The following is a 14155-nucleotide window of genomic DNA, read 5'->3' on the forward strand; positions in this document are numbered from 1 at the left end:
TGGAGGTGATTCCTGAGATAACTTGGGCCCAGAACATTTAGACTTTGGAAGACCAAAGCCAGCGCCTCAAATTGAACATGGAAACAAAGAGATAGGCAGCCGCAGCTGACACAAAACTACCATAAAATGTTAGATCCAGATAACAGTCTAGCTCCCACATTCTGGACCCATTGGCATTTTTGGACTCTATTTCATGGCCCCACTCATAGGTAGGCTAAGAGCAGGACAACAGTTGACTTGCACCTAGTGCCTGACTAGTGCCCTTATATGATTTCACCTGATATCCCTTCCTGAAAATGCTCTACTACCCATGCTGAGCAGACATAATTGTAGCAGAAAAGTATGAACCCTTCAGTGCCATCCACCACCAACGAGATGGACTGTAACCTGTGTTTGATTGAATTAGGTCTCTTTGAGTCTTCTGCCATTTGCACTTTAGCCATCTCCCAGCTTAATTTTCAGCCAGCTCCTCAAAATATCAAGGAGAGGGTCCCTTGCTACAAGATAGGCGAAGGATGTCTTAAGAGTAATTGAGTTAATTGTCCAGGTCACATCCAAATTCCAGAGGTCAAGCAGGCTACCAACAGGCCCACAGGTCATATCAGATGGAAAAACCCCAAGAAACATCAGGAAACTATCTGCCTCTATCAGCCTCCAGATGCAGACCATTCTGATAGGCCAGGGTCAATCCGTTTCTGCTCCCAAGCAATTCCCCCTCTTTTGTAGGCTTAGCAGTCCCCCTTTCATATGCTGAAGTGCACCTCCATGGAAACATTTGGGAGGAAAGGGGAAAGGGAGGAAGACAGTTATTCTCCCTTGTCCCTGATGGCACACTGCCCCTCCTTGCATCCATTACTTGTAGGCTGTATTTCACATGATTGCTTTTTATATCGGGGCTTGTGGGACTGTCATGCCAAGTTTAAGATCAGATACCTTGGAGCACACTTGAAATCGATCATTTGGATACGTTCCAAGTGTATTGTGTTTTTACATGCTCATTTAGAATGTTGAAACTTCCATTTTTAAATTCAGTTTTATTTTATTGTTTATCATTTGTATGTGTGCACACGTGTTCGCGCACGCATGCGCCTAAGCACACATTCCATTTGTACAATATTCTATTAGAAAAATAAAAAGTAACATCACTGAACATAGATGAATTAATCTAATACTGTAATGAAGAATAAACAAACAGACAGAATTGGGGGGGGGAACAAATAATAGTAAAGACTATTTTTTCAATCAATAGTAAAGACTGTTTCAGTCATACTAACTCAATAAATGGTTGAGATTTCCATGACGATGCTTTGGGAACATAATAAAGCTATAGCAATTCTCTTTATTAAAGATTTCTTTGTTCACAAAAATATGTGCATTGTCTCTTTTTTCAAGTTGTGTTTTCTACAGATCAGTTTCATTTGTTGTGAGACATTAGTGCTGCATGCAGTATTAGGCTGGGAAGAAAAGAGGGGGAAAGAGGGGAAGGGGGAACGGTGGGTGGGATGGGATGCTAATGCTTCTATTCTTCTGCTTAGTGTATGTGTGGGGTTTTGTGTCAGCATCACTTGCATGGCTTCTCTTACTATTCGCTTGATGTATTTCCTTGGTGGTGAGAGAGGTGGTAGAGTGGTTAGCATAGCTATAGCAATTCTGACTTTAGTTATATTTAGCTTCCCCAGGTTAAGAAGAAACTGTTTAAAGTGGGCAGGCTTCTCAGACAACTGTGAGTACTTCGGTTGAAACCTGATGCTGTGTCTCAACTGGTGTTAGAGTAATTAAGTGAAACAAAATTCAATAAAGTCATTTTTCACAGTAGGTTCTCTCCTTGCTTTCCCCCCCATCTCTTTTACTGCCTCCCATCATGCACATGTTTCACAATGTGCCATTTACCAGACTAAGTTTCAGGTCTTGTATTTCTATCAGGCTAAGCAATTTGTGTCCATCTACCATGGGTGCAGTCACGAAATTAAAAGATGCCTGCTTCTTGGGAGAAAAGCGATGACAAACCTAGACAGCATTTTAAAAAGCAGAGATATCACCTTGCTGACAAAGGCCCCATATAGTTAAAGCTATGGTTTTCCCAGTAGTGATATATGGAAGTGAGAGCTAGACCATAAAGAAGGATGATCACTGAAGAAGTGATGCTTTTGAATTATGGTGCTGGAGGAGACTTTTGAGAGTCCCATGGACTGCAAGAAGAGCAAACCTCTCCATTCTTAAGGAAATCAGCCCTGAGTGCTTCAGGGCTGATTTCCTTAAGAATCCTGAAGCTGAGGCTCCAATACTTTGGCTACCTCAGCCCTGGAAAAGACCCTGATGTTGGGAAAGATGGTTGGAGAGTGTTTTCAAAGCTACCAACATGAGTTTGACCAAACTGCAGTATCTGGCGTGCTCTGGTCATGGGGTCCCAAAGAGTCGGACACGACTAAACAACAACAACTATGGGTGCAAACTGTGGCCTTCCAGGTATTGTTGTATTACAACATCCATCATCCCTGACCCATTGGCTATGCTGGCCAGGCTGATTGGAGTTGGGAGTCCAACAGCACCGGGAGCGCCAAAGGTTCACCGCCCCTGCTTTAAACAATATTATTAAACTTGCAAGTTCTGTTATTTCTGTCACAGTGAAAGCACTCCAGGCCTCTGCTAAAACCTTGGTTGATCAGTGGTTTGTTGTGTAAATGTTCAGGCTGCTATTTGCCATCACCTTTGTGGCTGACATGAGTTACAATTCAGCAGTATAAAAGCACATTTTGAATGTTTTATCGCACTGAATGCAACCCAGAAAACGGAACCCAGGATTGATCTGTGCAGACAGAACCAGGCTCAGCTTTCAGTGACTAGGCGTGGACTACAGGGTGTTAAGAAGAATATCTTTACTTTCCATTATGGACAATCATCATGATTCCATCCTCAACGGACAGCCTTTTTTGATTCCCTGCTTCTGTCAGTTGTCTGTATTATCAGGTAATAAAGGGGAAACATTACTGGAAGAAATGAAAAGTAGCTAGCAGACTCTTCAGCTACTTCTTAGAATATTTTTATAGTTCATTGCAAGTAACCATTGCGCTTTAAGCTATTCTGTGGTACAAGGTTGGAGAGAATGGTAAAAATGTACTAAATGTTTGTGGGTATACCCATTCCAAATTGAAAAATAGCTTTCACACTGTCACATTTAGAAACAACACAATATAGCCTAACTGTCAAATGACAAAGCAGCTACTGGGGTCTTTACTAGAAGATTGAAACTCTGCCTAAGCTCCATTACTAACCACTTACGTCCTGACCCTTTGAACTACATTGCTAGATGGCTGCCACCTTTCTTCATCCTGTGTATATGTAGGTGTGGATGCTGGTCAGTTTCTGCACTGTAGTCAGCAGAAGCTGTGTGCTACTCCGGCGAATGGGTGCCCGCTAGTGACTAAACCATTTATGTTGTTATACGCTATAAATATCTTCATGGTACGAGAGCAGAGCTGATCCTGCAGCCTGATATAATTTCATAGTCCGAAGGCCACCAAAGAGGCCATTTTAATCATCCAAGCTAACCTCCTGTGCAGAATATATATTGGCTGAATTAGATCATCTATTTTAAATCATATTGTCTTGATAATTCCAGACTGTTGCAAAGGCTGTCCATATTTTCCGTCTGCATAGGATCTTGACTCTGGCATTGAATCTGACTTCTTGAAAACATTGGTTTATATTTTTAATATGTTCATAACACTTTTCATAAACTAGGCTGTGTCTCTCAATCATTCAGAAAGCAAATGTTTAAGGAAAGGATTTTCTATTTCCATAGTTTCACAGCCCCATTTTCATTTCTCCAAGGATTTATTGATTTAAAGGGATACATAATTATAATGTAGGTGATTTTATAATGAGGATTTTTCAGAGTTTTGGTTCTGTGATGAGAAACTAGTGTGCTAGATGAGATTAATTGGTTTACATTACGCTTAGTAGAAGTGTAGGATTACTGTTTAAAGGTATGATTTGTGCATTATAAAGTTTTTTTAAAAAACGGAATTGTTTAATAATTACTGATCATATATAATAAAAACTATTATGGTTTGTTTATATGATGGTTATTGTTTCAGTGCCTCTGGAAAAGGTATTATTAAAATTTATTTTCAGTACTATTTTGAGTTCTTAATTTCTGTATTTTTGCATACTTTCCTAATCATTAAATTCTCCTGAAATTATTATACTCCTGCTTCATTGCTACCTGCTGCTTTCAACAGAAATTTATTGATAGTCCACAGACCTTCAAAGTCCAAAAACAATCCGGGGGGAGGGGAGGCCTGCATGCCAGTGGGTAGGTGGTTCCAGAGGCAAAATGTGGGTTAGCAGCAGATGTAATTTGTACCCTTTTAACATAGGCTACATTCCAGGCACAAAAGTCAATCGTTTGTACACCCTCCTTCACACATCTCCACACAGACAACCAAGAGGTATTATCCTAGTTCAAGGATACATGTCAGCAAGTCAGTAGCCCTCGGAGGGGGGTGGGCACAGAGCAGGGCTGGTGAGCCGTGTGGCCTTGGGAAAAGGTGTGGTTTGGTTTAGGACCGAGGTATCTGAAGGCCCATTTTCTGTGTTATGAGCCTCCCAGCCAGCATTCCCTGAAATATTCTTGGATGGGACCAATGAGGAGCTTTTTCTGTAGCTGTGCCTAAGTTCTGGAACTGCCAGAGGAATGTTGCCTCAGCAGTGCGAAAGCACGTCAAAGTGCAAGTAGATAAATAGGTACCACTCCGGCAGAAATGTAAACGGCGTTTCCATGCCCTCCTCTGGTTTGCCAGAAGCGGCTTAGTCATGCTGGCCACATGACCCGGAAGCTGTATGCCGATTCCCTCAGCCAATAAAGCGAGATGAGCGCCGCAACCCCAGAGTCATCCACGACTGGACCTAATGGTCAGAGGTCCTTTTACCTTTACCTTAGAAACTAGTAAAAACCTTCCTTTTCCAGCAGGCTTTTGTTTTTAGATGGCTGTTTCATTGTATTTGTTTTCATAGGCTTATTTGGAGGTAGAGACTTTTTTCTGCTGCTGTTTTCCTTTTTAGAGTGTTAATGTTTTTGTAATTGATAGTTTCAATTTTATGTTTGCAGCCTCCTTGGGCGTCTTATGAGGAAAGGAGGGTACAAAAAATGAAGGAATTCCTCTCCCTGTACCAGCCTGTTCTGATCCTTAGGGGGGAAATTAATCAGGTGGTGACATAAGATCAGGCCTTCTCCGTGGTGGTGCCCTGATCATGGAACACCCTCTTGCTTGAAGTTTGACTAGTCCTGACATTGCCCATTTGCTTTGCCCTGTACCCAGACCTCTCTGGCTCCATCACCGTGGCACATTCTTTATGCTGGCAGGGTTGAGCTCTGATTGTGCTGTAATTCCTGGTAGGATTGAAGCTTTTGCCCCTTCCCTTTCTCAATAGCCAATGTTTCACCTCTGTTATTCTTAGGTCTCTCTAGCACAAAACCAAAAGCACAAACCATAACCTTCCCAGATTCATCATCTGCTTAATCTCCAGATGTTTGTGGGAAGGGAACACAAAACATTATGTCTTAAATGGGAAACAGCTAGGGCATATTTTGTGCCCTAAAAACCTTTCATTTCCCCCACCCTTTCTGTCCCCCTACCCCTCCTGGCCTTTATCCTCCTGTGCCAGGGGAACCTTGCATGTGTACTTGTGAGAAAATTGGTTATGCTGTGGAGAACTGTGGTTGATGCTTGATATAAAATGTAGTATTATGGGAAGGGAAAAAATGTGAATAAGCATGTGTTAATTCTCACTAAGGGTGTATGAAGGGACAATCTGGGAGTGTTTATGCAAATGACAGCAGCTTGGCGGGAAACCAGCAGAGCGTTCATTTTCGGCTGTTGAAATGACATGAACTTGGCATTGGTTTCAGAGATGCCGCAACTCTTACAAAACCAAAGGCGTTAGCTAGTTGAGGAGCGTAGACTCTGCAGTCATCCTGTAGCAAAGCAGGGACACATAATCCAATTGAATTGGGTGAGCTGTAAAGGGAATCTAGTTTGAAGGAAGGTCTTCTGTGGGCCAAAGGTGGCACAGAGGACATCGCCAAATTACCTGTGTTTCTACCAGGATCTAATTATTCATATTCTGGATCAGTTCAAATGCATGGCAATATTTATCCATCATTAATGAACTGTCTTCCTGGGAACTTAACAAGATTGCCCCACTGTGAAGGTTCTGTGTCACTGTCATAGATAGGAACGGTTCTTGCATTACTTGAGTGACAGAGTTGCTGCTTCTATGTGGCCATATCCTTGCTGCTCTGGTAATGTTCAAATAGGCAGTGCATTCAGTATGCCTGAATGATGTGGTATGGAAAGAAACCATGTTGTATGCCCTTCCAGAGTGGTCTCTGCATTTCAGATGATGCCACACTTTCACAGAATGCAGCCACATGGAATTATAGAAGATACAACCATGTGCTTTGAGCAGCTTGTCTTGTTAAGAGAGGTGTGATTTTTCTTCTTCTTCTTCTTGCTGCTCATGTGTATTTGAAAGGGACAAGAGCCTAAAAGAGCATATGTTCACAGTGCAAATATAATGTGCAGCTCATGAATTTTGTACGTGCCCATTGTCTCAGAGTACAAAGAAAAAAATTGAAGGGGCTCTCAAAGGGGTTTATGAATCAGTTTCCTATTCAGTGAAAGACAGTGCTGCTATTGCTAAAAAAAAGGAAAAGCCCATGCCATAGTATTATTATTATTATTATTATTATTATTATTATTATTATTATATCATCATCATCTAAAGAAAGTTTACTTTTTAAAGATATATGACTATTGCATGTGTTCTGCTTTTGCCTAATAGTTCTCATCTTTCTGACTTTTTTCATTTGTTTCCATGCATTAAAAAATCATGAGTTTTATATCTTCTCCATATAAAAATGGGTGTGATATTCACAAAGTATTAAAAATTGCTGTTTATTTGCAGTTTTAATTCTCCTTCTCCTAATGAAACCTCCCTTGGTTATTGTAGAAGCTGTTTTACAGGGGTTTTTTTCCCTTTAAAGCAACCTGATATTTCTGTGAGATTTATAACCAATTACAGTGCTCAAAAATATACAGAGTTGGCATGTTTATGAGACGGCTATATTGGCATTAGCTTAAAATCTTGCCCTTCACATTGACATATTTTTTGCTTCTCTTCAGCTGTCTTTCCTTCCTAATTGCATTTGTTTTCCTCTGTTTTTCTTAGGCCAAGGCTGCAAGCACAAAGAAAGTTTGCTCAGTCTCAGCCAAACAGTCCCAGCACAACTCCAATAAAGATAGTGGAGCCATTATTGCCCCCTCCAGCTACACAGATTTCTGACCTCTCCAAAAGGAAGCCCAAGACAGAAGATTTCCTTACATTTCTCTGCCTTCGAGGTAAGTGTGTCCCCTATCCCAGCATACCAATGTAGGGGGGGAAATGAACTTTTAAGATTTACACTTCAAGTACACATTTCTTCCCATTACATAGTTCCAAAAGTGTTCGAAAATAGGATTTTGGAAGAAGGGAAAGTTGGGGACAGGGAAGAGGAAGAAGGTGGGGGAAATCCGTATTCCTCACTGCAGAGTGCACCTTCTCTGCTTCTGATTGGAAGCAGTACAGTCATACCTCATGTTACGTTTGCTTCATGTTACATTTTTTTCAGGTTGCATCCCGTGGCGACCTGGAAGTACCAGAAAGGGTTACTTCCGGGTTTCGCTGCTCACACATGCGCAGAAGTGCTAAATCGTGCTTCGTGCATGTGCACAAGTGCCAAATCACGCCGTGCACCTGCACAGATAACGGCGCTTCAGGCTGCGGGCTTTTCATGTTGCGAACAGACCTCCGTAACGGATCCTGTTCACAACCAGAGGTACCACCGTATTATCTCATAGAATGTTTTCTGCAAATAATTTGATGAATTTTGCCCAAAATTTTCTCTCAGCCTCTAAATTCTGTCCAATGGCTGAGGACAGAATTCCATGTCATGTGCGTATCCGTGGAACAAAATCCTGACAGCTGCATTTCCTAAGAGAAGAACAGCCACTCAAGGAATTTTGAGTGGAGATGTGCAAGGTTGAGGTTTTTTAACTTCCCTCCTGCTACAGATTGCCCCTGTTCCACATTTATCTTTCACTGACTCCATCCCAAGTGTGAGGTTCTCAACATGTATTGGAGGCACAGAGGTTTAATTATGATACCTCCAAAAGGCATCTTTAAAATAAAGATTAAAAACCCATGGGGACTCTAAATCTGTTTTTGAGGTCAAATATATATTTGGAACTTTTTTAGTTGGAGCAGAGAAAGATCTAAATGTTGGGGTTAAAGCATGAAAACCTACAATTTTCTTGCTGCTAAAGCTTCTTTTTTACACAGAGTTTAGTTAGCTAAGTGTACAACCCTCCAAAATACAGTGGTACCTCAGGTTAAGTACTTAATTCGTTCCAGAGGTCCGTACTTAACCTGAAACTGTTCTTAACCTGAAGCACCACTTTAGCTAAAGGGGCCTCCTGCTGCTGCCGTGCCGCCAGAGCCCGATTTCTGTTCTCATCCTGAAGCAAAGTTCTTAACCTGAAGCACTATTTCTGGGTTAGCGGATTCTTTAACCTGAAGCGTATGTAACCTGAGGTACCACTGTAAGCATAAACATGCCCTATAGCTATAGGGTTGGATCCAGACTTTAGTTAGTCATTTATGTTCCATGATTTCAGTGGGTCTACTTGACTAAGTCTAAAACCCATCTCATAGTCTCTCCTACTACATAGTTGATCAAGACCTTTTGCTAGGAGTGGGATTATAGTTGATGGATTATATAGTACACATGCCTAAAACTTCCTTTACTGTACTAGTTAAATAGCAACTGGATCCCCTCTTATCAGAATAGAATTTAACTTCTAGATACATTTTCATTCAAGCTGGTTAACCCCAAAGAGTGCTGTCTTTCCTGAGTTGTGTATCACACAGATAGAGGATGTTTTGAGAATGGCAGCTAGTGCTACCCAGCCACTGCTCTTCCTATGTAAACAACATGAAGAATTACAATTGACTTTCAGCACTTCAGGGAATATAGAAGCGTGTGTGTGTGTGTGTGTGTGTGTGTGTGTTTTAACCATAATAACAAACAGGATGTAGCCAAATGGGTGGGGAATTCCGAGCACATCACTTTTAGAAAATCAATCTTTAAAATGGATTATTTAATTTACACTGAAGCACTTTTTTTCATTTAGGTACGTTTGCATGCTTACTTTAACTTTTAAAATAGGCCCAAAAGTATGTTAGACTCATTTTTAAAATAGCATTTTTAAAGAACACAGTGACAGCCAGAAAGCAGCATGGTTTTTTCCAGTCTTTTTTTTTTTAATGTGCTAAGATACTTTGTCCTAAAAAGAGATAGCAGAGTTTGTTAATATATCATAGTAAAGGTTTTTTTAGTGTTTGTTGTTCTTATATTTATAAGATTTGTTTTAACGTAATCACATGTTACAATCTAAAAGCTCTAGAGTGAGAAATCTTTGGCCCTCCAGATGTTACTGAACTACAACTCCAGTTATCTCTAGTTATTGGCATATGGGGGGGGCAAAAGTTCTCCACATCTGGTCTGGACTGTTTGATACTGGGTAGAACAAGGGCTGCACAGTGTTAGTGTGTGACCTAATTGAGAAGAGGAAGTTCCCCTGTGACAACACCATTTCTTCTGTTGCAGCCAAATGCAGAAGTCCCTAACCATCCCTTCTTAGTGTAAAGCAGAAGGGTAGAGACAAAAGCTCCAGTGCAGAATCAGGTTCCTCCTAGATAATGGTAGTGGTTAAATTCTTGTCCAAGAGTTGTAAAAATTGGGGCAAATATGAGCTACAATATGACGAGTTATTTATTAATATGAGCTATTTATTTATTTATTCATTCATTCATTCATAAAATGTATTGTCAGGGAACTGACATCTAAAGCGCCGGAGGCGCAAAGGCTCACTGAGGGTGAGAGAGCAGTAGCAGCGGAAGAGGGAACCAGTAGAGGGCGAGCAAGAACTCCAAGGGAAAGTGAGTCGGAGGGATGGCTCAGAGACGCTTCAAGCGAAACCAGTGGGGAGGTCTCAGGACCTCCTATAGGGACACCCACACCTCGACGGAAACTGTCACGCCGAGAGGCCAGACGACGTGTTTCCGTTAAGGAGCTTTTATGTTGGAAACGTTTCCGAAAGCAGCCACTTTCGGATTCTACTAGTGATTGACGCAGCCATGCTGGAGGGGCTCCGTCACAGGCAGAGGTTTGAAAGCCTGATCAAACTCTGAGGGACTTGCATTTTACGCACAAGCAGCTCATCGTCCCATCACAGCAATCCGAAAGTCTCCGAAAGCCAGCTTGTGCAGGGAGAAGCATCATGAGCAATCCAGCCGGAACCGGGGAAGCAGGAGCAGCTGGAGGAGGTCCAAGCCTGGAAGAAAGGTACAGGGCGTTGGAGATCCAGTTGGCGCTGCAAACGGCGAGGCTTGAGGAGAGGAGGGCTCAGGATGCAGAAAAGGGAAAGGAGAAAACCACCCCGCTCGCCAGAAAGGTGCCAGGATTGGTGCAGAAATTCGGGGGGGATCCCAGGAACTATCATGCCTTTAGAACAGAGATGCAATACGCTCTAAACTTGCAGTTTGATGACTTCCCCGATGAGGAATCGCGAGTGGCGTATGTGATTGGCCATCTCGAATCCGGGGCGAAAGATTGGGTTAGACCCCTGATGGCAGCGAATAATGAGATCTTAAAGGACACGAGGAAGTTTTTTCGTGCCATGGACCTGATGTTTTCCAGCGATATTGAGCAGGGGGTGGTGCGAAGGCAGTTAATGGCTTGCCAGCAAGGAAGCAGATCTGTCCGTGAGTACTGGACTGAATTTACCATGTTGATTCACAAATTGGGGTGGGACCTATCGGCGGAGCCCATCCAAATGCTTTTCGAAGAGGGGCTTTCTTCAACCGTCAAAGATGAGCTTTCCCGGGGCCCCAGGGCGGAGTCTATGGACCAGTTAACCAAATCTGCGCTGGCCATAGGAGCGCGCCAGGAGGCGAGGGCTATGGAAAAGCGGGAAGGGAAAGGAGACCGTTGGAGGGAGTTCCGCATTCCAGACATTCCAGAGCCACCTTTCCCGCCGGCAGAGCCGATGGAAGTTGGAACAGCGCGGGCGCGCGCAGTTTCAAATCCCAGTGAAGGGCGGAAAAAGGAGGGAAAGAGCGCCAAGAGATGTTATCTCTGCCAACAGCCAGGGCACTTTGCCAGAGTTTGCCCACAAAGAAAGGAATGGCAAGGGATGGCAGGAGCTGTTGGGGGAAAGGAAGAGGAAGGCAAGGAGCAAGCAAAAGCCAACGCCTGGCTGCCACCGTTGGGGCACAGCAGCCAGGCCAAAGAGCAATGAAAGTGCCCATGCCAGAACCCCCCAGACCCGCTTTAGTGATAGAGGTGTTACTAGAACTGCCAAACGGACACCCACTAAAGGTCAAGGCGCTTTTGGATTCAGGCAGCTCCTGTAATTTCATGAGTAAGGAGTTTGCAGCTGAGCACCAGATACAGACTATCCCTTTAAGTAACCCCTTGCAGGTGACTACGATTGACGGCAGAGAGCTGTTGGGGGGAGAAGTTAGCCAACAGACTGTCCCGATGATAATGAGAGTGGCAAGGCACACCGAACAGATAGCGTTTAATGTGGCCATCCTGGGAGGAGCGCCCATCATTTTGGGGATGAGTTGGCTGGCGCTACACGATCCGCTAGTGGGCTGGCATCAGAGGGTGGTCTCCTTTGGGTCAGCGCATTGCCTAGAACACTGCAAGGAGGGGAAGGTTTCGGGAGGAGACAGAGTCACCCTAGCGGGGATGGAAGTGATGGACAAAGGGAAGGTGCCCCCGCAATACGCAGATCTGAGCAACGTATTCAGCGAAAGGGAAGCAGACAAACTGCCACCGCATAGACCCTTTGACTGTCAAATCAACCTACTCCCAGGGGCCCAACTCCCAGTAGGCAAGCTGTACGCCATGTCAGACAGGGAGATGCAGGAGCTGAGGGAGTTCATTGACAAAAACTTGAAGCGAGGTTTCATCAGAGAGTCCCGAGCGGTGGGGGGCAGCCCAGTGTTCTTTGTGGACAAAAAGAACACAGACAAACCGAGACTGGTGTGTGACTTCAGGGCCCTCAATGCAGTGTCGGAGCCCCTGGCTTTCCCTATGCCCCGAATTGATGACATTTTGACCAGAGTAAGGAAGGGAAAGATTTTTACAAAACTGGACCTGCGGGGGGCGTACAATCTGATACGCATAAGGAAGGGAGATGAATGGAAGACCACCATGTTTACCCCGTTGGGAGCCTTTGAATACCTCGTTATGCCCTTCGGTCTACAAGGGGGCTCCGCGTGTTTTCAAGCTTTTATAAACCACGTTCTGGGACCTTTGCTCTACAAGAATTGTGTGGCCTTTTTAGACGACGTGTTGGTGTATTCGGAAAATGAGGAACAGCATGTGAGGGACGTTCGAGAAGTGTTGGGCAGGCTGCAAGCCAACCAGCTGTGGGTGAAACTGGAGAAGTGCCAGTTTCATACCAAGGAGGTGGAATTCCTGGGGTACCGCTTGTCAGACAAGGGATTGGCCATGGATCCAGGCAAGGTCCAAGCGGTACTGGAATAGAAGACACCGAAGACCAAGAAGGACGTGCAAAGATTCTTGGGATTTGGGAACTTTTATCGGAAGTTCATCAAGAACTTTGCCCACTTGACGGCGCCCATCACCGACTGTCTCAGCAGCAAGAAGAAATTTGTTTGGACGGCAGAGGCGGATCGAGCCTTTGAAGAACTGAAAAGGGCTTTCGCCTCGGAAGAACAACTTCTGCATGTGGATTTACGAAAACCCATGAGAGTGGAAACAGATGCATCCGACCGGGCGGTAGGGGCGGTCCTTCTTCAACCGGGGAGGAGTGCGTCGGAGTGGAGACCGTGTGCCTTCTTCTCGCGGAAGCTGAATAAGTCCGAGAGGAATTACACGGTGTATGACAGGGAACTACTTGCCATTCACGAAGCATTCCGGAGGTGGAGACATTTATTAATTGGGGCACAACACAAGGTGCAAGTGTGCACCGACCACAAAAATTTAGAGTATTGGAGAACAGCTCGAGTGCTCAACCAACGACAAGTGAGATGGGCACAGGAATTCTCCAAATTTAACTTTGAGATTTGTTATGTGCCAGGCCCAGAAAACGTCAGGGCGGACGCGCTCTCACGCAAACCAGAATATTGGGAAGGGGAGGGGGTGATCGAAGAGAGACATGTCATCCCGGAGGACCGCTGGGTGTGTGGGGCGGCGATGGTGGGGCAACGAGAACTGGTGGAGGAAACGGAAAATGATGAATATGCCCAGGATAAGCTCAGAGGTCTCAGGGGGGAGGGCGAGAGCCCCGGAGGTTTTGAGGAAAGAAATGGGGCATTGTATTACAAAGGGGCACTGTATATACCCGAAGGTGAATTGAGGGGGAGAGTACTCAAGCAGTTGCATGATAGCCCCACGGCGGGACATTTTGGGCAACACAAGACCATGTGGTTGGTTACCAGGGAATTTTGGTGGCCTAAGGTGAGGGAAGATGTAAGGGAGTATGTAAGAGGGTGTGACCAATGTCAGCGAGCCAAAGGGGAAAGAAGGGCGCCGGCAGGGTTATTAGAACCTTTACCCACACCAGAACGGCCTTGGGAAGCGATATCAATAGATTTTATGACGGATCTGCCAAGGTCCAAGGGGAAAACAGCCATCATGGTAGTAGTAGACCTGTTAACTAAGATGTGCCACTTTGTAGCATGCTCACATGCAGTCACAGCGGAAGAAACGGCGAAGTTGTTTGTGGAACATATCTTCAGGTTGCACGGGGCTCCCTCGAGGGTGATCTCAGATCGAGGCAAACAATTTACTTCCAGGTTCTGGAGGAAGCTCATGAGCTTGTTACACGTGGAAGTCAATTTTTCAACTGCCCGGCACCCTGAAACCAACGGGCAGGCGGAAAGGGCAAATGGCATTCTTCAACAATATCTTAGGTGTTATGTCAATGACAGAGAGAACGATTGGGTCGAAAAGTTGGCGTTGGCAGAATTTGCCTACAATAATGCGGAGAATGTGTCCACAGGGATGAGTCCCTTT

At 44.4% G+C, this 14155-nt stretch overlaps 1 protein-coding gene across 3 annotated transcripts in view; it reads left to right on the plus strand.

Moving 5' to 3' along the window:
• Positions 1 to 14155, plus strand: part of JARID2 (jumonji and AT-rich interaction domain containing 2) — a 191274-nt gene that overhangs the window by 129099 nt on the left and 48020 nt on the right. For all 3 annotated transcript variants that reach the window (XM_081919374.1, XM_081919375.1, XM_081919373.1), the window contains exon 4: positions 7234 to 7403. In XM_081919374.1, coding sequence (XP_081775500.1) covers positions 7234 to 7403 — 170 coding nt within the window. The remainder of the gene's footprint in view (positions 1 to 7233; positions 7404 to 14155) is intronic.

This window comes from Podarcis melisellensis, assembly GCF_964234715.1.
Source record: "Podarcis melisellensis genome assembly, chromosome: 7".
Lineage (NCBI taxonomy): Eukaryota > Metazoa > Chordata > Lepidosauria > Squamata > Lacertidae > Podarcis > Podarcis melisellensis.